The sequence below is a fragment of the Mobula birostris genome, chromosome 2, assembly GCF_030028105.1.
Source record: "Mobula birostris isolate sMobBir1 chromosome 2, sMobBir1.hap1, whole genome shotgun sequence".
Lineage (NCBI taxonomy): Eukaryota > Metazoa > Chordata > Chondrichthyes > Myliobatiformes > Myliobatidae > Mobula > Mobula birostris.
This window is the reverse complement of record NC_092371.1, coordinates 89159078-89183448: the sequence shown is the minus strand read 5'-3', so window position 1 is coordinate 89183448 and position 24371 is coordinate 89159078. Positions and strand designations below refer to the sequence as shown.

General features: G+C 47.3%; 1 protein-coding gene across 3 annotated transcripts in view; it reads left to right on the top strand.

Annotated features, from left to right (window-relative positions):
- tox2 (TOX high mobility group box family member 2) overlaps window positions 1-24131 on the top strand; it is a 199863-nt gene extending 175732 nt beyond the window's left edge. Inside the window, exons 4-9 of one of the 3 annotated variants that reach the window (XM_072244726.1) lie at window positions 3892-4143; window positions 7998-8225; window positions 14741-14821; window positions 16043-16444; window positions 18148-18287; window positions 23131-24131. In XM_072244726.1, the coding sequence (XP_072100827.1) occupies window positions 3892-4143; window positions 7998-8225; window positions 14741-14821; window positions 16043-16444; window positions 18148-18287; window positions 23131-23167 (1140 nt within the window). In that variant the 3' untranslated portion in view covers window positions 23168-24131. Of the gene's footprint in view, window positions 1-3888; window positions 4144-7997; window positions 8226-14740; window positions 14822-16042; window positions 16445-18147; window positions 18288-23130 lie in introns of all 3 variants that reach the window. The other 2 variants (XM_072244716.1, XM_072244734.1) reach the window with 2 other exon arrangements.
- The last annotated feature ends 240 nt before the right edge of the window (window positions 24132-24371 follow it).

The window sequence follows — 24371 nt, the reverse complement described above, 5'->3', positions numbered from 1 at the left end:
ACCCTGTCTATCCAGATAATTATATATACCATCTCTAAGAATACTTTCCATCAATTTACCCACCACTGACGTCAAACTCGCAGGCCAATAATTGCTCGGTTTACTCTTAGAACCCTTTTTAAACAATAGAACAACATGAGCAATACACTAATTCTCTGGCACCATCCCCGTTTTTAAAGACATTTGCAATATTTCTGTCAGAGCCCCCGCTACTTCCACACTAACCTCCCTCAAGGTCCTAGGGAATATCCTGTCCGGACCTGGAGACTTATCCACTTTTATATTTTTTAATAGCGCCAGTATTTCCTCTTCTTTAATCATCATACTTTCCATAATTACCCTTCTTGTTTCCCTTACCTTACCTAATTCAATATCCTTCTCCTTAGTGAATACCAAAGAAAAGATATTGTTCAAAATCTCCCCCATCTCTTTTGGCTCAGCACATAGCCGTCCACTCTGTTTCTCTAAGGGACCAATTTTATCCTTCACTATTCTTTTGCTATTAATATAACTGTAGAAATCCTTTGGATTTATTTTCACCTTACTTGCCAAAGCAGCCTCATATCTTCTTTTAGCTTTTCTAATTTATTTCTTAAGATTCTTCTTACATTCTTTATATTCCTCGAGCACCTCATTTACTCCAAGCTGCCTATATTTATTATAGATCCCCCTCTTTTTCCGAACCAAGTTTCCAATATCCCTTGAAAACCATGGCTCTCTCAAACTTTTAACCTTTCCTTTCAACCTAACAGGAACATAAAGATCCTGTACCCTCAAAATTTCACCTTTAAATGATCTCCATTTCTCTATTACACCCTTCCCATAAAACGAATTGTCCCAATCCACTCCTTCTAAACCCTTTTGCATCTCCTCAAAGTTAGCCTTTCTCCAATCAAAAATCTCAACCCTGGGTCCAGTCCTATCCTTCTCCATAATTATATTGAAACCAATGGTATTATGATCACTGGGCCCGAAGTGCTCCCCAACACATACCTCCGACACCTGCCCTAACTCATTCCCCAATTTCCAGGAGATCCAACACTGCCCCTTCTCTAGTTGGTGCCTCTATGTATTGCTGCAAAGAACTATCTTGCACACATTTTACAAACTCCAAACTATCCAGCCCTTTTACAGAATGGGCTTCCCAGTCAATGTGTGGAAAATTAAAATCACCCACAATTACAACCTTGTGCTTACTACAAATATCTGCTATCTCCTTACACAATTTGCTCCTCCAATTCTCGCTCCTCATTAGGTGGTCTATAATACACCCCTATAAGCGTCACTTCACCTTTCCCATTCCTCAATTCCACCCAAACAGCCTCACTAGACGAGTCTTCTAATCTATCCTGCCAAAGCACTGCTGTTATATTTTCTCTGACAAGCAATGCAACACCTCTCCCTCTTGCCCCTCCGATTCTATCACACCTGAAGCAACGAAATCCAGGAATATTTAGTTGCCAATCACACCCCTCCTGCAACCATGTTTCACTAATAGCTACAACGTTATATTTCCAGGTATCAATCCAAGCTCTAAACTCATCCACCTTTCTTACAATGCTCCTAGCATTAAAATAGATGCATTGAAGAAACTCTCCACCTCTTACTCTTTGTTTATCCCGAATGGAGCAAACAACTTTGTTATCTTTTTCTTCCTTCTCCTCTACATCTTTGGTCTGAGTGCTCCCTTTCTCTGTCCCCTGCCTATTCTCCTTCACACACTGTCTACTAGCTTTCTCTATTTGTGAACTAACCTCCTCTCTCCTAGTCTCGTCAATTTGATTCCCATCCCCCAACCATTCTAGTTTAAAGTCTCCTCAGTAGCCTTCGCAAATCTCTCCGCCAGGATATTGGTCCCCCTAGGATTCAAGTGCAACCCGTCCTTTTTGTACAGGTCACACCTGCGCCAGATGAGGTCCCAATGATCCAAAAACTGGAATCCCTGCCCCCTGCTCCAATCCCTCAGCCACGCATTTATCCTCCGTCTCATTGCATTCCTACGCTCACTGTCGCATGGCACAGGCAGTAATCCCAAGATTACTACCTTTGCGGTCCTTCTTCTCAACTCTCTTCCTAACTCCCTATATTTTCCTTTCAGGACCTCTTCTCTTTTCTTACCTATGTCATTGGTACCTATATGTACCACGACCTCTGGCTCCTCACGCTCCCACTTCAGGATATCTTGGACGCAATCAAAAACATCCCGGACCCTGGCACCAGGGAGGCAAACTACCATCCGGGTCTCCTGACTGCGTCCACAGAATCGCCTATCTGACCCCCTAACTATCGAGTCCCCTGTTACTACTGCCCACCTCTTCCTTTCCCTACCCTTCTGAGCTACAGGGCCGGACTCTGTGCCGGAGGCACGGCCACCGTTGCTTCCCCCAGGTGAGCTGTCCCCCCCAACAGTAATCAAACAGGAGTACTTATTGTCAAGGGGCACAGCCACTGGGGTACTCTCTAGTACCTGACTCTTCCCCTTCTCCTTCCTAACCGTGACCCACTTGTCTGCCTCCCGGGGCCCGGTGTGACCACCTGCCTGTAACTCCTCTCTATCAACTCCTCACTCTCCCTGACCAGATGAAGGTCATCGAGCTGCAGCTCCAGTTCCCTTAGATGGTCCTTTAGGAGCAGCAGCTTGGCGCACCTGATGCAGATGTGGACATCTGGGAGGCTGGGAGAACAACAAGCTGCCCTCACACTCATACTTCCCCCCTTTCCTCAAATAACAGGAAAAATTGAAAACCAAACCTTCTTCGCCTAGCCCATTTCCACCTAAGCCCATTGAGCCAAAGCCCTTAGGCCTTCACTCTGCTCCCAGCTCACTCTGCTGCCTGCAAAACGACGCTGCCCACTGTATAAGGCTGTGTTCCTTTTAAATCTTTCGCGCTTCCCTGCCCAACATCACACGCCTGTGCAGTCCCACCTCTCTTAACTCCGATGAAAAAATGAAAAATTCAAAATGGCTTCTGCCGCACTCCCACTCCGATTCTCAGACTTCCTTCTCTGAATTAAACCCAAATCAGGATTTCTGACCTTTTAAATCTTCCGCGCTTCACTGCCCGACGTCACACGCCTTGGCCACAAAAGTAATACCATCATCCAAATCATCAATGTATAACATGAAAAGCAGTGGTCCCAACACTAACCCCTGTAGAACATCACTAGCCACCAGCTGCCAACCAGAAAAGTTCCCTTGATTCCCACTCTTTGCCTCCTGCCAGTCAGCCAATCTTCTATCCATGCCAGTATCTTTCCTGTGATCCCATGGGCTCTTGTTAAGCAGCTCATGTGCAGCACCTTGTCAAAGGTTTTCTGAAAATCCAAATAAGCAGCATCCACTGACTCTCCTTTGTATGTCCTGCATGTATGTCCTCAAAGAATTCCAACAATTTGTCAGGCAATGTTTCTCGTTAAGGAAACAATGCTGACTTCGGTTTATTACTCAGCCTCATAATTATGCTGAAGTTCTTTGGAAGTCAGGAACGGGGCAGGCAGAAAACTTGGTGGTTGCACCCATTTTATAAAGTGTTAACAAAGAACAAACAAAGAAGAAGTTGTGGTTGTCTCATAGAGATATCAATATCCCAGTGATAATGATTGATCTATGGAATAGACAGATTCTAGTGGAGGGACACTTGTGGCAGAAAACGGAGAAGCTTCGAGAATCAGCTATTCTATAATTTCTAGAAAATTCACTGAACATATATGGGCAATATATAGGTTTATAAAGATTATAGGCAAGCATAGGAAAGCTAAACTACTAGAAGCATACTCATTGTACATCCTCATCCAACACTGCAACACCCACCACTGCACACCTGAAGCTTGTTACAGAGGTCCTGGCTCCTGCAACTAATGAGGTGTTTAAACCCCATCTTTCTTCAGCAGATGCATGGAGTGGGTCACCCCGAAGGCCCTCCGTACGATTCTGAAGCCCAACACCCCATGGTCAGTCGGTCAGGAATTCTGCCGCCCAGTCACATGCCTGCCATCAGCCATTCACAATTCAGTGCTCATGTCGGCCTGAACATGGGTCGCAGCGTCCACACACATGGCTCGCCCTCACCCCCCGGAAGTAAGTCAGCCACTCCCTCGCCCTCCAGCTCAGCGCATGAAGAGGAAGCTGAAGTCCTCGCCAAGGTACAACTAACTCCTGCCTTCCGTTGTTGTTGATAACTGTGCAACACATAGTGTCTCACTCCCATGTCCTATCAATGGTAAACAGGCACAGCAATCCTGGTCCTGACAGGCACATATCAAATAAAAACCTTTTAAATAATTTCCGATTATATCCTTAACCATCTCCAATTTGTGCTCAGTCCTGGTCTCGCCACCTCAAGTTACACCCCTCTTGTTTGACTAACTGAGTAAACCCTTACAGAGTTCCTTGCTGGGTCTTTAGAAAGAAGTCAGCAGCTGTCTGGCTCCCTGGATAGGCCCAACTCTTGCTCTGGCACTTATTGGGGGACCTTGGTATGTTATTCATTTATTCTGGGTATGGTCATAGTTCTCCCTGTTCCTTCACGGGTGTTTCACTGGAGCAGTGAGCTGGAGCCACCTGCCCAGGAGTCAGACAGCCTCCTTTTCAACTTCAAGTTGAGCTTATTGTCATTCAACCATACACATGTATACCGCCAAATGAAACAATGTTCCTCTGGCCAAAGTGCATGTAAAACACACACAAAATATAAGGTAATACTACCATAAATGATTTAAAAAATTATAAGGTGCATTTATGATACCAGTTGAAAAGTAAACAGTATAACAGTACTGACACTTAGAGTCATAAAGAAGTATGGCACAGAAACAGGACCTTTGGCCTCTATAGTCCATGCTGAAACATTTAAACTGCCTTATCCCATTGACCTCCACCGGGACCATAACCCTTTGTATCCCTACAGTCCATGTACCTATCCAAACTTCTCTTAAACGTTGAAACCGAGCTCGCATGCACCACATGCTGGCAGCTCATTCCACACTCTCACGACCCTCTGAGTGAAGAAGTTTTCCCTCATGTTCCCCTTAAACTTCTCACCTTTCACCCTTAACCCATGACCTCTGGTTCTAGTCCCACCCAACCTTGGTGGAAAAAGCCTGCTTGCATTTACCCTATCTATACCCCTTATAATTTTATATTTCTCTATCAAATCTCCTCTCAATCTTCTGTGTTCTAAAGAATACAATCCTAACTAATTCAATCTTTCCTTATTCCTCCAGAAATGGCAACATCCTGGTAAATTTTATCTGTATTCTTTCAACCTTGTTTGTATCTTCCCTGTAGGTAGGTGACCAAAACTGCACACAATACTCCATATTAGGCCCCACCAACATCTTCTACAACTTCAACATAACATCCCATCTCCTGTACTCAGTACATTGATTTATGAAGGCCAAATTGCCAAAAGCTTTCTTTATGACCCTATCTACCTATGACGTCACTTTCAATGAATTATGGACCTGTATTCCTAGATCCCTTTGTTCTACCACACTCCTCAGTGCCCTACCATTCACTGTGTAAGATCTACCCTGGTTGGTCCTACCAAAGTGCAAAACCTTGCACTTGTCTGCTTTAAATTTCATCTGCCATTTTTCAGCCCATTTTCCCAGCTGATGCAGATCCCTCTGCAAGCCATGGTAGCCTTCCTCACTGTGCACTTCAGCCCCAATCTTGCTGTCATCTGCAAACTTGCTGATCCAGTTAACCACGTTATCATCCAGATCATTGATATAGATGACAAACAACAAAGGACCCAGCGCCAATCCCTACGGCACACCAGTAGTCACAGGCCTCCAGTCAGAGAGGAAACCATCTCTGACTTCTTCCACAAAGCCAATGTCTTATCTACCTTACTACTTCATCGTGAATGCTGAGCATCTGAACCTTCCACTGACTTTCCCACAACTGATGTCAGACTTGTCGGCCTATAGTCTCCTGGTTTCTGTTGAGAGAAACAGTGGAACTACATTGACTATCTTCCAATCCTCTTGTACCTCTCCAGTCACTAAGGATGTTTTAAATATCTCTACTAGGACCCTGGCAATTTCTGCATGCCTCTCGTATGGTCTGAGGGAACACCTCGTCAGACCCTGGGGATTTATCCACCCTGATTTGCCCAGGGTAGCAAACACCTCCTCCTCTGTAATCTGTGCGGGGTCCATGAAGTTGATGCCACTTTGCCTCACTTTTATAGATTCTGTCTCCTAACGCAAAAAATGCACTTAAGATCTCCCCATCTCTTTTGGGTCCACACCTGGATTATGATTCTTGTCTTCCAGAGGACCAATTTTGACCCTTGCAATCCTTTTGCTCTTAACATACCTGTAGAATCCTTTAGGATTCTCCTTCACCTTGTCTGCTACAGCAACTTTATGCCTTCTTTTAACCCTCCTGATTTCTTTCTAAGTGTTGTTGTGCATTTCTTATACTCCATAAGCACCTCATTTGTACCTGCTATGAACCTCCTTTTTTCTCTTAACCAGGGCCTCAATATCTCTTGAAAACCAAGGTTCCCTACACTTGTTATCTTTACCTTTTATTCTGACAGGCTTTGTATTCTCAACATTTCATTTTAGAAGGCCTCCCACTTTCCAAATACACCTCGGCCAGAAAATAGCCTGTCCCAATCCAAACTTGCCAGATCACTTCTGATACCATCAAAATTGCTTGGAATCTCAACCTGCAGACCAGACCTATCTTTTTGCATATTTACTTTGAAATTAATGCTTGTTTGCATGTTGAGACCTGGGTAGTGGCATTGTGGTTCATAGTTATATGGCTTGGGGGAAGAAGCTGTTTCCCATCCTAACAGTCCTTGTCCTTATGCTGAGGTACCTCCTGCTGATGGTAGAGGGTCAGTGAGATTGCTGGATAGATGGGTGTATCATTGACAATGCTAAGGGCCTGTGTATGCAGTGTTCCTGATAAATATCTCTAGTGGGTGGAAGAGAGGCCTCAGCAGTCGTCTGGGTTAGGAGCAGCAGCATGCCCAAGGGCAACATGCTGGCACAGCCCGTTCCACACCCGTCATCACCAGCCAAAGGGATGGGCCTGAAAGTTATGGGGATAAGAATTATCCATTCCCAAAAGACAGGCTCAGTTTGAGTTCCCTCTGTTTGCAGAACATGTTCTGTATTTGGTCTGAAGTACAGAGAGGGTGGTGGGTCTGTGGAATTCATTGCCACAGATGACTGTGCGGGCCAAATGATAGGGTATTTTTAAAGTGGAAGTTGATAGGTTCCATGATGGAATGACAAAGCAGACTTGATGGGCAAATGACCTAATTCTGCTCTTATTTCAACACACTGAGTCTACTTCTACCATTTCATCATGGCTGATTTATTATCCCTCTCAACCCCATTCTCCCATAACCTAGTAGCCCTCACTTCAAATATACCCAATGACTTTGCCTCCACAGTTGTCTGTGGCAATGAATTCCACAGAACCACCTCTCACTGGGTAAAGAAATTCTTCCTCGTCTCTGTCTAAATGGACATCCCTCTATTCTGAGGCTGTGCCCTCTAGTCCTAGACTCCCCCACTGTAGGAAACATCCTATCCATATCCACTGTCTATATCTTTCAGTATTCAATAGGTTTCAATGAGATCCTCCCACATTCTTCTAAACTCCAGCAAGTAAAGGTCCAAAGTCATCAAACACTCTTTGCCCATTAACCCTTTCATTCCCAGAATCATTTGGTGACCCTCCTCTGGAGCCCCTCCAATGCCAGCTTATCTTTCCTTAGATAAAAGTGGTCTTAAGTGTGATCAGTGGAGGGAAATTAGGAAGTCCAGTGCTGGAAGATGTAGGTGAAAGTGGGAGGGAATATTGTCACAGCTAGCTGTGGCTGTAGGACACTTGGAACAGTAAGGTGGGACACAGTTGCCTCCCATATCAGCAGGAGAGCTCAGAGGACTGGGTACACAAGAGGGTGGTACACTGCAGGAATCTCACCAGCATCACAGGCAGAGCAAGTTATTACCGCCTTACCTTACAGTTCAGCGGAGAGAAGCGGCCATCAGCGGATAATGGCAAGAAGATCAAGGCACAGAAGAAGAAAAAGAAGAAGGATCCGAACGAGCCCCAAAAGCCGGTCTCTGCCTATGCCCTATTCTTCCGAGACACACAAGCTGCCATCAAAGGACAGAACCCCAGCGCCACCTTCGGTGATGTCTCCAAGATCGTGGCTTCAATGTGGGATGGGCTCGGGGAAGAGCAGAAGCAGGTAGGAGGCAAACAGGGCTTCCTTCCTTGTGTCAGCTGCCAGGATTCCACATACACATACACACACTCACATACTCACACTCATGTACTCTCACACACACACTCACGCGCTCACAGACACACTCACACACACTCATACACCCGCACACACTCACACTCATGTTCTCACATACACACTCACACACCCACACACACTCTCACACACATACACCCACACACACTCACTCACACACACACTCACTCACACACACACATACTCATGCACATACACCGACACACACTCACATACACACTCACACACTCATACACCCACACACACTCTCACACACTTACACACAGAGAAGTGCACGCACAGTCACACACTCACACACATGCACATACACATTCACACACTCATACACACATAGACACACAAACACACACTCACACACTCAAACATACACACTTACATAGACACACTAACACACACACACACACACAATCATGCCCATGCACTATGGTCTTAACAACAATCAAACAAAACAATATTCCTCCAGACCACAGCGCACTCACAATACGTATATCACACGCAGTACATAAAACAAGATATTACTACAAATAAGTTAATAAGATATATTCGAAATGCATATACTGCACAAACAGCAAACAGCTTGCTGTCCTTGTGGCGAGACCTCGGTAGGACAGGGTATTCGTTAGACTCTCGGCCTGGGGAAGGAAACTGTTACCCAGTCCAGCAGGTGAACACAGCTGAACATTCACATGAAGGAGTTAGCCATTGTCTGCTGCTTCTTTGAAGAAATTTCGTTTTATATTTCATCCTGATCTAAGCCTGTTGGTTGAATCTCAGATGTTAAAATCCATTGTGTAAACAAGTTTACTGATTGGTGGAGGCTGTGTTTAGTATGAGCCTGCTTCAGAGAATGCAGTGTGGATGTGACCTCCCTAACAGCACAGCCTCTGTCAAACATTCAGTGTGCTTGCCTGTTTGGAATTTGCCCTCCACAGGTCTCAGAGGAGCTGCTCAGCCCCTAGAGCCTCAATACATCTAATCGCTCTTCCCAAGTGGGCAGCTGGTCAGGGCTGAGTGGTTGCCATGATTAGACAGTGGAGAGCTTCACAGTCACAGTTACAGTTGTCCCGTTGTTTAATTTGCTCCTTGCTGCTCAGAGGATTCATCGACGTCCTCAGAGACTTCCCTAATGTCCTCATTTCCCAGTTTTTATTTGTATTTGTTGCCCAGTGATCCAATGCTGAGGAATTTAGGAATTCAGGAATTAGCAATTTCACTGCCCTTCCTTGTGCTTCAAGGGTATCGCTTGTCCAATTTAACCCTTTCCAGTCTGTGCAACAATGCGGAAATATCTTCCGGGTGACACCAGCTACTAAAAATAAATTAATTCCTACTGAAAACAGGTTTAACCAGGCCTAATGGAGTCAATTGATGCCGCTGGCCATTCTGTAGAATTGTCACAAGACATTGAAAGGGGAGCCAATAGGAAATTTATCCACTAGGTGATGAAGAATTGTGGTGTAACCAGACCACAAATGCTGTGTTTTTTTTATTTACTGAAACTTCTAACCCCAGCACATCCCCGCTGATTTGATTTGACACAAAGGACATATGTGACAAACAAGCTCATCTTTAAGCAAAAATGTAAAGAAAGATCTTTGAATATTTCTTTAATGTTTTGGAAGATAAATTCATAAGTGAATCAAGTTATTTATCTCTTACTCTGTTCCAACGTAAGGTCAGAGGGACTGTACCTCATATACTGCCAGAACGCTCTGGGCCGAATACTGAAGCCTGTGTGTGGCAGAACTGGCCCTTTTCTGATGTAACGTCATCCTCCTATAACAGCTTTTCTCTCTCCATGGATGCTAAGTATGACAGCACTCTCTCTGATGCCGATCCATGCTCCACTTCCGCCTCTCACAGTTCCCGCATGCTGTTTGGTCTTCTCTTTAACTGCCCTTCTCCACCGTCCTCTATTCACGCACCCCGGACAGACTGACTGTCATTAACTGGAATTTATCCCCCTTTGACAGACTGTGTTACTTGGACAACCTTGGTCTTTGCCCTATCAGAGATGTTCCTCTTGTTCTCTTGTCCCACCCCTCCCTTCTCTGCAACTGGAAACCTGCTGTTCACTTACTTTCCAGTTCTGATGGGAGGTTCACAATGTGAGACATGAACTGTTTCCTTCTTCTGGCCTGCTAAGTATTTCCAGCACTTTCTGGTTTTCTTTCACCTCGACTGACAACTCTACATTGTTTATTCCTCAGGCATCATTGCCCCTGGATGGGGTCAGACACCTTGCCGTGGACCAGACTGCTTTCTCTGGGGATTTGAGCGATGCCCCAACCCCTCCCATCCACTCCCCCGCAGCTGATGGTGGGTGGTGGTGGGAGAGTGGGAGGAGGCAGCTCAGTGAATTAAATGAGGTGTGGGATCTGAACCCTGCACCCCCACCACCACCACTCCACTAGCAGCTAGGCCCCTGTAGAATGGGCCCCAACATGTATTACCAGAACAGAGAGTCTCGGTACTGCTCGGTGAACAGACCTGTACCCACAGCCGTCAGATCAGAGCGTCTCGGTACTGCTCGGTGAACAGCCCTGTACCCACAGCCGTCAGATCAGAGAGTCTCGGTACTGCTCGGTGAACAGCCCTGTACCCACAGCCGTCAGATCAGAGCGTCTCGGTACTGCTCGGTGAACAGCCCTGTACCCACAGCCGTCAGATGAGAGAGTCTCGGTACTGCTCGGTGAACAGCCCTGTACCCACAGCCGTCAGATCAGAGCGTCTCGGTACTGCTCGGTGAACAGCCCTGTACCCACAGCCGTCAGATCAGAGCGTCTCGGTACTGCTCGGTGAAGAGACCTGTACCCACAGCCGTCAGATGAGAGAGTCTCGCTACTGCTCGGTGAACAGCCCTGTACCCACAGCCGTCAGATCAGAGCGTCTCGGTACTGCTCGGTGAACAGCCCTGTACCCACAGCCGTCAGATCAGAGCGTCTCGGTACTGCTCGGTGAACAGCCCTGTACCCACAGCCGTCAGATCAGAGCGTCTCGGTACTGCTCGGTGAACAGCCCTGTACCCACAGCCGTCAGATCAGAGAGTCTCGGTACTGCTCGGTGAACAGCCCTGTACCCACAGCCGTCAGATGAGAGAGTCTCGCTACTGCTCGGTGAACAGCCCTGTACCCACAGCCGTCAGATGAGAGAGTCTCGGTACTGCTCGGTGAAGAGACCTGTACCCACAGCCGTCAGATGAGAGATTCTCGGTACTGCTCGGTGAAGAGACCTGTACCCACAGCCGTCAGATGAGAGTGTCTCGGTACTGCTCGGTGAACAGCCCTGTACCCACAGCCGTCAGATGAGAGCGTCTCGGTACTGCTCGGTGAACAGCCCTGTACCCACAGCCGTCAGATCAGAGCGTCTCGGTACTGCTCGGTGAACAGCCCTGTACCCACAGCCGTCAGATCAGAGCGTCTCGGTACTGCTCGGTGAACAGCCCTGTACCCACAGCCGTCAGATCAGAGAGTCTCGGTACTGCTCGGTGAACAGACCTGTACCCACAACCAAAATGTTCTGCCATTTTGAATCTTATTAGTTATTCAGAATACTTCTACAGTTAGAACTTGTCCAGTTTATGCACCCTGAAGCATGGGGTCTGTCAGCCACAAACGTGATAACGCTGCCTGTTGCACTATCCCCTACTTCACTGCCAGTGTCTAGCAGCATACATTCAAACTCAGATTCATATATTTCTCGTCAATTTCTCCCTGTCCTCCTTTTCCATTCCCCATTCTGGTACCTCCCTTACCAATTCTCTTTTCCTCATATGTCTACCACTTCTGTCTGGTAGCCCTGTTCCTTCTCTTTCTCCCATGGTCCACTGTCCTCTCCTTTCACATTCCTTCCTCTCCAGCCCTTTATCTCTTCCACATATCATCTCCCAGCTTCTTATTTCAACTCTTCTCCCCCACCCACCTACTTCCCCTTCACCTGGTTTCACATGTTACCTTCCTGCTTGGACTCCCCCCACCCTCTTATTCTGGCTTCTTCCCCACTCCTTCACAGTCCTGATGAAGGGTTCGACCTGAAATATCAACTCGTTATTCCTCTCCATAGATGCTGCTTGACCTGCTGAGTACAGAACAAAATGAGCAACAGCAACAAGAAAGCCCCTCACACACACACAGACAAGCCCAACCCCAGGACAGACTGTCTGCAGACCTCCAGTCCTTGGCCCCAGACTCTCAGACATTGGTCCCCAACTTTGGACCATCCCAGGACTTGCCAGTTGTGGGTTTGAGCTTCGGGGCCTCAATTTCTTGGCATACATGGATCTCCAACACTGGTGACCTGAGCCTGTGTGACTCCTTTGGTCTTTGACCTCCAAGCTTCGGCCTTCGAACCCATGGTGCCCTAGCAAAGCATTCCCACAATCTGTGTGACTATTAGCATGCAAACAATGACCCAGTCTAGTAACATGTTGTTCCATCACTTCTATTCAATGTCTGTCTTTCGAAAGGTAAAATAAACTCTTCCATTGTGGGTATTCTAGCCAATTGCACTCCTGTCCCCAGATCTCCCAGATCCACCCAATGTTCCTCCTAATTTATTTTACAGCTGTGCAGACAACCATTGATCTGAGCAGGACAGTTTTACATGGCCTGAAAACTGCACGGCACTTTGAACTTTCTTTTTTGTAATATGGAGACTAAAAATATTTAGAATGAAAAGTGGAAACTCACATACTTTTGATTTTATTTATTAATTGAAGGGCACAATGAAATAGAGTACAACAAAGAAAACCGTTCACATTTCATAAACTTTTTCTCGTCTATCTGTAAACCATCTGTGCAGCAACAAAGGCTATGTATACAGGGGCATTTCAGTTACTGCATGGCCATGCAGCTTAGGGGGAACAGCGGCCCTACCATTTGCAGGGACAGAACTCATCTCTGTGATTGATTGGCACACCTTCAGTCCTGACTGGTCATGGCAGAGTGGTGGGCAGGCTCAGTTATACCCTTCATCTGGCATGAGGAGCGTCTGAGTGAGGACAGGCAGCACAGAAAGGGCCAACAGGATGACAGGTGATTTGATAGAGGTGTACAAGATGCTAAGAGGCATAGATCAAATGGATTGCCAGAGACTTTTCCCAGGGTAGAAATGACTAATACACGGGGGCATTAAGTTCTTTATACAGTGGTGGATGCATGGAGTGCCCTGCCGGGGGTGCTGGTAGAGACAGATTCATTAGTGACATTTAATACACGGGGGCATTAAGTTCTTTATACAGTGGTGGATGCATGGAGTGCCCTGCCGGGGGTGCTGGTAGAGACAGATTCATTAGTGACATTTAACAGACTCTTAGATAGGCACATGGATGAAAAATAGAGGGTTATGTAGGAGGGAAGGGTTCGATTGACCTTGGAGTAGGTTAAAAGGTCGGCACAGTATTGTACAGTTCTATGTTCTGTAACACAGGAGCAAAATCTTCAGGGAGTTTCCCAGCATTAAGCAGAGAGATCTGCACAATGAGAAACCTTAGTATTATTCAGTTAATACCACAGCAAAAATAGGTGGTCGGAATTGGTACTCACAGCCCATGCTCCCCACCACTGTAACCTGCTCCACATGTGGAGCCCAGGACCTACTGACTAAAGAATTCACGCTCCAGCTGTGGCAGCACCTCTGGCTGGGCGATGAGGAGATCCCAAACTGGAAACATCCCTATTCCCTTAGACAGTTGGAAAAGCCCTGGCCCAGCTAGTCTGCTGCAAGCGACTTTTAATATTGTTTTATGTATCCGTGACACTCAGAGACATTTAAAAGCTATTTTAGTAATATTACCGTAATATTTTAGGGTGACTTGGTAACGCAACGGTTAGCATAACGCTGTTCGGCGCCAGCAACCCAGGGCATCACGGTAGTGTGGCGGTTAGCATGATGCTATTACAGCTCAGGGTGTAGGGTTTGGAGTGCGATTCTCAGGTCATCTGTAAGCAGTTCGTACGTCCACCCTGTGAATGCATGGCTTTCCTCCAGGTTCTCCAGTTTCCTCCCACAGTCTAAAGACGTACTGGTTAGTCAGTTAATTGGACGCTTGAGTGTAATTGTGTAACACGGGCTTGTTAGGCCGGAGGGGCCTGTTACTGTACTGTATCTTTAAATAAAGAAAAATAAATATAGATATTACTTTTTAAATACAAGTAGAATTAACTAATATATATTTTTGCTTAATTAAGTATTAAATTAAAATAATTTTCAAACATCACCAACTTTCCTTTTGTCTGCCTAATCCTTTACCCCTCAACAGATCAGCCCTGCTACCTGCTGTGATGCCGAGGAGTCCCATTACACTGGGCTGCAGTGATCAGAACCTGCCTGATGTGGTCATAAAATTGGTCATTAAGTTTTGGAGCACTGCATCTGTCCACACCTGGCTCGAGGCAGGTCCCAGTGAAAGGTGGTGTTGACAGAACTTCCTGTTGCTTTCACAGGCCTACAAGAAGAAGACTGAGGCAGCCAAGAAGGAATACCTGAAAGCCCTGGCAGCTTACAGAGCCAGTTTAGTGTCCAAGGTAAAGAATGATCAGTAATCCATGTGGGACTGTCACTTTGTGACAGGGTAGAGCCTAAATTGTCAAGTCTACTTACAGGGAAGTCAGCACCAGGCTTACTGCAAAATCTGATGAATGGTTTAGCAAAGAGTTCTGTCCTGTGAGAATGTAGAGACAGCCAAGTTTGCTGCTTGAATCCTGAAATAAAACAAGATATTGGAAACATTCATCAGGTTAGTCAGCATCTCTGGAGGGGGAACAGTTAGCTGCTCAGCTATGACCTTTCATCACAATGGGAAAAGTTGCAGATAGAGCCTGTTTGAAAACACAGAGAAGAGAAGGAGAGAGCAGCAGGGAAAATGTTCGCAAAGGAAGGCAGACCAGAAGAGATGGCTTAAAGGTTGCAAGCACAGGGAGGGACGGGGGGGGGCAAGAGCCAACAGGAAATGGGAGGCCAGTGGTAAACACGGACTCACTGGGCCAACAGAGACACCAGGGACCACAGACACTGCAACACATAACCAGCTGGAGCAACTCAGCCAGTCAAGCAGCGTCTGTGCTGGTGGGAGGGGGTGGGCCCCTTGTCTAGGAAACGATGTGCTGGCATTGGAAAGGGTCCAGAGGAGGTTCACAAGAATGATTCTGGGAATGAAAGGGTTAACATATAAGAAGCTTTTGGTGGTCTGGGCCTGAGTTTAGAGAAATGCAGGGGAGGAGTGCAGTGATCTCATTGACATCTGTCAAATACTGAAAGGCCTCAATAGAGTGGATGTGGAGAGAACGTTTTCTATGGCGGCGGGGTGGGGGAGTCTCAGACCAGAGCACTCAGCCTCAGAATAGAGGGATGTCCAATTAGAACAGAGATGAGGAGGAATTTCTTCAGGCATTGGGTGGTGATCTGTGGAATTCATTGCCACAGATGGCTGTGGAGGTGAAGTCAGTGGGTATATTTAAAGCAGACATTGACAGGTTCTTGATTAGTCAGGGCATCAAAGGTTACGAGGAAAAGGCAGGAGAATGGGGTTGAGAGGGATAATAAATCAGCCATGATGGAATGGCGGTGCACTCATTGGGCTGAATGACCTAATTCTGCTCCTATGTCTCATGGTCTTGTGGTTGACATGTTGATTGAGATCTACATGATCAGGACTTGGTGAGTGGAGAGTGGGGCAAGCAGGGGTTGAGGGTTAATGAGGAGCTGTGTACAGGAGCTTGATGGCCTGTTATCTGTCTGTTTCACAGAGCTACAGCGACCCAGTGGAGCCCAAAGGGGGACTTCCACCCCAGCAGCCTCACCTGCTGACCGCCAAGCAGCCACTGTACAGTCTGAATCCACAAACCTCCACAGGCTATGGGGGTCCCGGCTCCTTCCTCCCTCCGTCCGAAATGCAGACGTATTCTGGTCCTGCGCACCAACGGCTCTCACGCACCCTCGCCTCCAAGTCGGTGTTGCCTCAGATGCCCCTGAGCGGGTCCCCGCCACCCTCCCTGCAGATCAGCCCCCCCCTCCACCAGCAACTTCCCCTCCACCAGCAGCAGCAGCTCGGTCAGCCCCTCCTGCCCCAGGGGCCTGGCCAAGCTGTCATCACTCACCAGGTGCCACTGCAGGTCCAGCCCCAGCTGCACTCCCCTCCGGGACAACAGGTGAGTGTTCCCCCCCACCCTCCACCAGCAGTAAGAGGGACTGAGGGTCAATGGGACAGAGGGTCCATGGGGCAAGGAGTCACATGGCAGGAATTCCAGGGCAGAGGATCAACAGGACAGAGGGTCCACGGGACAGAGGGTCCATGGGGCAGGGTTTCTGGACAGAATATCCACAGGGCAGGAGTTCCAGAACAGAGGGTACACAGGACAGGGACTCCCAGAGCAGGGAGCCCAACTCGCACCCAGGGGCTGAGAGTATTTCCCACCCAAGCAGAAAGGTATAATGGAGGTTTTGGTTGTACACTGAGGGGGATGGTGGTGATGATCCATGTCCTGTTGTACAGATGAATTGGACTAAGAAAGGACCATCCACGTAGCATTGGGGGGAGAGGGAGGTGGACACACTAATCTTTTGGATGGTAGGATCCAGGGGACTACTCTCGAAAACCATCGGAGATGTGAGGAACAGAGACCAGATAGATAATTTAACAAGGAATGAGGCACATTGGAGAATGAGCCTGGCCAAATGTTCAAAGTGTCAGTGGGGAGGCTGGGGGGTTGTTTTGGGTGTAGTGACCACATGTTTTAAGATAAATATGGAGTAACCCTAGTCTTCATTAAAAGTGCTAAGAAGGTATTAGGCAGTAATTGGGGGTAATCTACATCTGACATGTGGGAGGCCTTTAACTGCCAGCTGGTTAGAGTTCAAGGCCAGCACATTTCCATGAGGGTGCAAGATAAGGCTGGCAAGGTTCAGGAACCTTGAATGTTGAGAGATGTTGTAACTCACGTCAAAAAGAGAAAGGAAGTATGTGAAGGTTTAGGACAATAAAATCAGACAAGGCACTTGAAGAATATGAAGGCAGCAACAGAGAATTTAAGGAACTAGCAGGGCTAAAAACGACTACAAAATATCCTTACAAGTAGGATTAAGGAGAATACCAGGGTATTTTATAGTTTTATTCAGAGCAAGAGGGTAGCAGAGGAAAAGATGTGAAATGGGCAATGGCAGAGGAAAGGACACACACTCAGTGGCCACTTTATCAGGGTACACCTGCGCACCTGCTTGTTTATGCAAATATCTAATCAGCCAATCAGGTGGCAGCAACTTAATGCTTAAAAGCATGCAGACATGGTCAAGAAGTTCAGTTGTTGTTCAGACCAAACATCAGAGTGGGGAAGAAATGAGATCTAAGTGCCTTTGACTGTGAAATAATTGTTGGTGCCAGACAGGGTGGTTTGAGTATCTCAGAAACTGCTGATCTCCTGGGATTTTCACGCACAACAGTCTGTAGAGTTTACAGAGAATGTGTGAAAAACAAACAAAAACATCCAGTGAGTGGCAGCTCTGTGGGCAAAAACACCGCGTGAATGAGAGAGGAGAATGGCCAGACTAGTTCAAACTGACAGGAAGACAACAGTGACTCAAATAGCCACTCATTATAACATCACAGAACATACAACACTCAGCAGCAGAGGACCACCAACATACATGTGGGAGTACCTAATAAAGTGGCCAGAGTCTGAACACATTCAGTGGGCTTTCCACAAAGATCTCCAGACTTATTCATCCCCAAAGGTGTAAGGGATGAAAATGGTCCTCCCAGAGGTTCCTTTTATAGCACACTCCCAAAGACTCAGTTGGAGTCCTGGATTATGTTGTGGATCTACAAAAATCTCTCAAAGCATGCCTTTTCCCACAGGGATATGCCCACCTGTCATCGGAATTTCAGAGTACAGTCGGTGCAGCGTCTCCTGGTTCCAGTGTCTCGAATGCTCCAGTGCAGAGCAGCGACTGGGACGGCGAATACTGTAACAGTGAGTGTATCATCAGTCACTGCAGGTAACCACCAACGGGATTATCATCCCTCACATATATGATGTGAAATTTGTGGTTTTGTGGCAGCTATACAGTGCAAAAATGAAAATTACTATAAATTACGAAATAAATAAATGTAAAAAAAGGAGGAATAAGGTAGTGTTCATGGATTCGTGATCCATTCAGAAATTTGAAGCTTGTCCCTAAATCACTGAGTGTGTATCTTCAGGCTCCTGTACCTCCTCCCTGATGGTAGCAATGAGAAGAGGGCATGTCCTGGGTGGGGAGGCTCCTTAGTGATGGATGCTGCCTTCATGAGGCACTGCTTTTTAAAGATGTTCTCCATGGTGAGGAGGGCTGTGCCTGTGATGGATTGAATGAGTCTACAAGCCTCTGCAGCCTCTTGCAATCCTGCTCCATGCCAGGCTGTGATACAACCAGTCCGAATGCTCTGCATGTATACAGAAGTATGAGGGTAGAGACAGGGTAAATGCAAGCAGGCTTTTCCCACTGAGATTGGCTGAGACTACAACCAGAGGTCATGGGTTGAGGGTGAAAGATTAAATGCTTAAGGAAAACCTGAGGAGGAACTTCTTCACTCAGAGGGTGGTGAGAGTGTGGGACGAGCTGACAGCGGGAGTGGTAGATGTGGGTTTGATTTCAACATTCAAGAGAAATTTGGATGGGTATATGGATGGGAGGGATATGTAGGGCTATGGCCCGGGTGTGGGTCGATGGGACTAGGGAGAGGTTTGGATAGGTACGTGGATGGGAGGGGTATATAGGGCTATGGTCCAGGTGTAGGTCGGTGAGACTAGGCAGGATAACAGTTTGGCATGGTCTAGATGGGCCAAAGGGCCTGTTTCTGTGCTGTAGTGTTCTATAACTCTGATGCAGAACCGAAATGGCAGGCGAACTGAGTAAGGATTTTGCATCAGTCTTCACTGTGGAAGACACTAGCAGTATGGTGGAAGTTCCAGGTGTCGAGGGTCATGAAGTGTGTTAAGTTACCATTATTAGGGAAAATGTTCTTGGAAAATTGAAAGGTCTGAAGGTAGACACATCACCTGGACCAAATGGTGTATACCCCAGGGTTCTGAAGAGATTGGGGGGTCATTAGTAATGATCTTTGAAGGATCACTAGATTCTGGAATGGTTTCAGAAGACTGGAGAATTGCAAATGTCACTCCACTCGTCAAGAAGGGTGAGAGGCAGAAGAAAGGAAACTATAGGCCAGTTAGTCTGACCTCAGTGGTTGAGAAGATCTTGGAGTCAATGGTTAAGGATGAGGTCTCAGGGTATTTGGATGCGCATGATAAAATAGGCTGCTGTCAGCATGTTTCCTCAAGGGAAAATCCTGCCTCATAGATCTGTTGGAATTCTTTGAAGAAATAACAAGCAGGATAGACAAAGGGGAATCAGCAATGTTACTCAGATTTTCAGAAAGTCCTTGGCAGGGTGGCACATGTGAGGCTGCTTAGGAGCCTGTGGTATTACAGGAAAGATTCTAGCATGGATAAAGCAGTGGCTGATGGGCAGGAGGCAAAGAGTGGGAATAAAGGGAGCCTTTTCTGGTTGGCTGCCAGTGACTAGTGGTGTTCCACAGGAGTCTAGGTTGTGACCAATTCTTTTTACGCTATATATCAATGATTGGATGATAGAATTGATGGCTTTGTTGCAAAGTTTGCAGATAATGTGAAGATAGGTAGAGGAGCAGACAGATTTGAGAAAACAGAGAGGCTACGGAAGGACTTAGATTAGGAGAATGGGAAAAGAAATGGCAGATGGAATACATGTCAGGAAGTCTACGGTCATGCACTTTGGTGGAATAAATGAAAGGGTTGACCATTTCTAAATGGAGAGAAAATATAAAAAACTGAGGTGCAAAGGGATTTGGGAGTCCTTGTGCAGGATTTCCAAACAGTTAATGTGCAGGTTGAGTCTGTGGTGAGGAAGACAAATGCGATGTCAGCATTCATTTCCAGAGGACTGGAATACAAAAGCAAGGAGGTAATGTTAAGACTTTATAAAGCACAGGTGAGGCCTATCTTGGAGTATTGTGAGTAGTTTTGGGCCTCTATCTTGGAAAGGATGTGCTGAAACTGGAGAGGGTTCATAGGAGGTTCATGAAAATGATTCCAGGATTGAGTGGCTTCTCATATGAAGAGTGTTTGGTGGCTCTGGGCCTGTATTCACTAGAATTCAGAAGAATGAGGGGTGACCTCATTGATCTCTAAGGAATGGTGAAAGGCCTTGATAGAGTGGATGTGGAGAGGATGTTTCCTATGGTGGGAGAGTCTAAGACTATCATAGGGTGGTGGCTGGGAACGGACCCAAGTGCAAGACACAGGCACTGAAGTACTAGGGACAGGACTAGGACACAGGGCGAGGGCAAAGACATGGACATGAAAACTGGGAACCCAGAACACGACTGAACCAGAGAGCTAGGAGCCCGGGCTTGGACTCCGAGCCAGAGACTGGACAAGGACCCAGTACCTGGGTCTTGCCACTGGCTCGGGCCCTAGAACAAGGCAAGGACAAGGCTTGGCTGGCAGGCAGGATGAGGCTGGAGTCTTAAGGCTTGAGGCTAGAGACTTGAGGCGAGGCTTGGCAGGAGGCAGGAGGCTGGAGTCTTCAGGCTTGAGGCTAGAGGCCAGAGACCTGAGGCGAGGCTTGGCAGGAGGCAGGAGGCTGGAGTCTTCAGGCTTGAGGCTAGAGGCCAGAGACCTGAGGCGAGGCTTGGCAGGAGGCAGGAGGCTGGAGTCTTCAGGCTTGAGGCTAGAGGTCAGAGGCGAGGCTTGGCAGGAGGCTGGAGTCTTCAGGCTTGAGGCTAGGCCGGAGGCTGGAGTCTTCAGGCTTGAGGCTAGGTAGGAGGCTGGAGTCTTCAGGCTTGAGGCTAGAGGCCAGAGGCGAGGCTTGGCAGGAGGCTGGAGTCTTCAGGCTTGAGGCTAGAGACTTGAGGCAAGGCTTGGCAGGAGGCAGGAGGCTGGAGACTTGAGGCTAGAGGCCAGAGACTTGAGGCAAGGCTTGGCAGGAGGCTGCAGACTTGAGGCTAGAGGCCAGAGACTTGAGGTGAGGCTTGGCAGGAGGCTGGAGTCTTCAGGCTTGAGGCTAGAGGCCAGAGACCTGAGGCGAGGCTTGGCAGGAGGCTGGAGTCTTCAGGCTTGAGGCTAGAGACTTGAGACGAGGCTTGGCAGGAGGCTGAAGGCTGGAGTCTTCAGGCTTGAGGCTAGAGACTTGAGACGAGGCTTGGCAGGAGGCTGAAGGCTGGAGTCTTCAGGCTTGAGGCCAGAGACCTGAGGTGAGGCTTGGCAGGAGGCAGGAGGCTGGAGTCTTCAGGCTTGAGGCTAGAGACTTGAGACAAGGCTTGGCAGGAGGCTGGAGACTTGAGGCTAGAGGCCAGAGACTTGAGGCAAGGCTTGGCAGGAGGCAGGAAGCTGGAGACTTGAGGCTAGAGGCCAGAGACTTGAGGCGAGGCTTGGCAGAAGGCAGGAGGCTGGAGTCTTCAGGCTTGAGGCTAGAGGCCAGAGACCTGAGGCGAGGCTTGGCAGGAGGCAGGAGGCTGGAGTCTTCTGGCTTGAGGCTAGAGGCCAGATACCTTAGGCTGGAGTCTTCAGGCTTGAGGCTAGAGGCCAGAGACCTGAGGTGAGGCTTGGCAGGAGGCAGGAGGCTGGAGACTTGAGGTGAGGCTTGGCAGGAGGCTAGAGTCTTCAGGCTTGAGACTAGAGGCCAGAGACCTGAGGTGAGGCTTGGCAGGAGGTTGGAGTCTTCAGGCTTGAGGCTAGGCAGGAGGCTGGAGTCTTCAGGCTTGAGGCTAGGCCAGAGGCTGGAGTCTTCAGGCTTGAGGCTAGGCAGGAGGCTGGAGTCTCTTCCTGGGCAGGGCGCGGTACTCCTGTGCAGAGCGTGGTTCTCCACCCGATGGAGACAAGGGACAGGAAGGGACAGAACCAACCACAGGTAACGGCAAGACAGCCTGGCTTACCCAACAGAGGCAAGGGTCAGGAAGAGAGCTAGGTACGGGGTGGCTCCAGGACAAGACAGCAAGACAAGGCAAGGCTAGGCTTCAGGCAATGCAAGGCAAGACAGAACTTCAGGCGAGGCGAGAGTTACCTGCAAGACAAGGCAGGGCTTCAGGCCAGGAAACAGAAGGCAGAGGAAGGGATACAAGGAGTAAGGACAAGAACAATCCAGCACGCACGCCCTGGTCTCTGAAGGTATTTATGCAGCCAGCCCCAATGAGCATCAGCTGCCTCAATTATAGCTCAACAAGAACAGAAACAGGATAGACAGGAAAACCCAGAGCAAGGGTCGATGGACTGGACTGTGAACTGGAATACGGACTTCACGGACCGGACCATGACAAAGACCAGAGGACACAGCCTCAGAATAGAGGGGTGTCCTTTTACAACGGACATGAGAAGGAATTTCTTTAGCTAGAGAGTGGTGAATGTGTAGAATTCTTTGCCACTGGCAGCTGAGGCCAAGCCTTTATGTATGCTTAAGGCAGAGGATGATAGATTCTTGATTGGTCAGGGCATGAAGGGATACAGGGAGAAGGTAGGAGACTGGGACTGAGAGGAAAAATGGATCAGCCATAATGAAATGGCGGGGCAGACTTGATGGGCCAAATGGCCTAATTCTGCTCCTAAATCTTATGGTGTTACAGTATAAATAATGAAAGCCCATTGTGAGCAGTCTGCGAACTCTTGCCGTGGCACAGACAGAAGGTTTGTTAGTAGTTTGGTTAAAGCTAGAATTGTATTCCAGGAAGTTGCTGATCGTTGAATACCTGCACTACAATTGCGAAGTGGGTGTGAGCTCAGACTGCTCCAGATCACTAAAGGAACTCTGTTTTCTATTCATTTAGCATGTTACCGAGGGACAAGCCTCTCTACCTCACCTGAGCTCACTGCGAGCACCGTTACATGGACTTCACAGAGGGATAACCGTCACTTCTGGTAACACTGAGGGCGTTGAGACAACAGCCAAGCACTTGAAGTCAAGAAGCCCTCACAGGCCTGGGGTTCTCATCTTTCTGAAGGATTCCAATCCCATCCATTTGCAAAACAAAAGTATAAAAATTAAAATAACTGGGTGACAATCTAATTCTGTCCGACAGTGGAAACATTTTCTTTGTCCCACGGTTAGATCTCAACTGCTACTGTGCTGAGCTGGTCTTATGGTTAATTCCAGAAATTGTGCACTTACAATGTAACGGTCCCCCTCCCCCTGCCCTGCTGGACAGCACCGGACACTGAGTACATGGTCTACACTGCAATTGTGACCAACAGACATGATTGAGGCCTTTTTCCATTCTGACCACTTGAATAATGACAAGTTCGACTGGCAAAGACATTAAACTTTTAAATGTGAAGCAGTCTGTGAAGAAAGCAAATATTTAGGATTTCATTTTTTGTAGTTTTACTAAATGTTTTAGAAGTGTTGACAATTCCAGAAGCTTTATGTGTTGGAAACTTATTCTGTGATTTACTTTATAGAGAAGAGAGTATTTTTTTTGTATCTGATTTTGGGTAACTGTTTAGAGAGGAGAGTACGTTTGTGTATAAAATGCCAAATGTGTTTGTTTTGTTGACCAGGGTCTTTTTTAACCATCTTTCATAGCTTTTAATATTCAATTCCTGCCAGTGCCCAATTATTTAATTTTATTTTTTGATTGATGCTACCTAGCCTATTTAAGGAAGCAAATTCATCTGTAAGCCACGTTTTTAATGAGTTGGTGAGCTCTCCGACATTGTGCTGGCATTTCTCCATTTGATTTAACACCGACTGTCAGACCTCACATTCGAATGCTTCATGTCTCGCATTTCTTTCTCCCATAAGTAAATAAAGAGGTAATTTTATACTCCAGGGACGTGTAAAGGTCACTGCTTTCCACTGGACATTCACATTATCTAAAGTACTCCCACTAACACCAGCACTCTGCACAGTCAGAAACACTAGAATAATTTTGTTGAAGCACAGATGCTTTTCTGAAAGAATTTCATCGCAACACCAGTGGCTGATTGGAGCCATAGGGGATGGAACCAGGTCCTTTGTCCAACCCTTCCATGCCAACTCAAATGTCAACTAGCCTACATTTGACCCTTA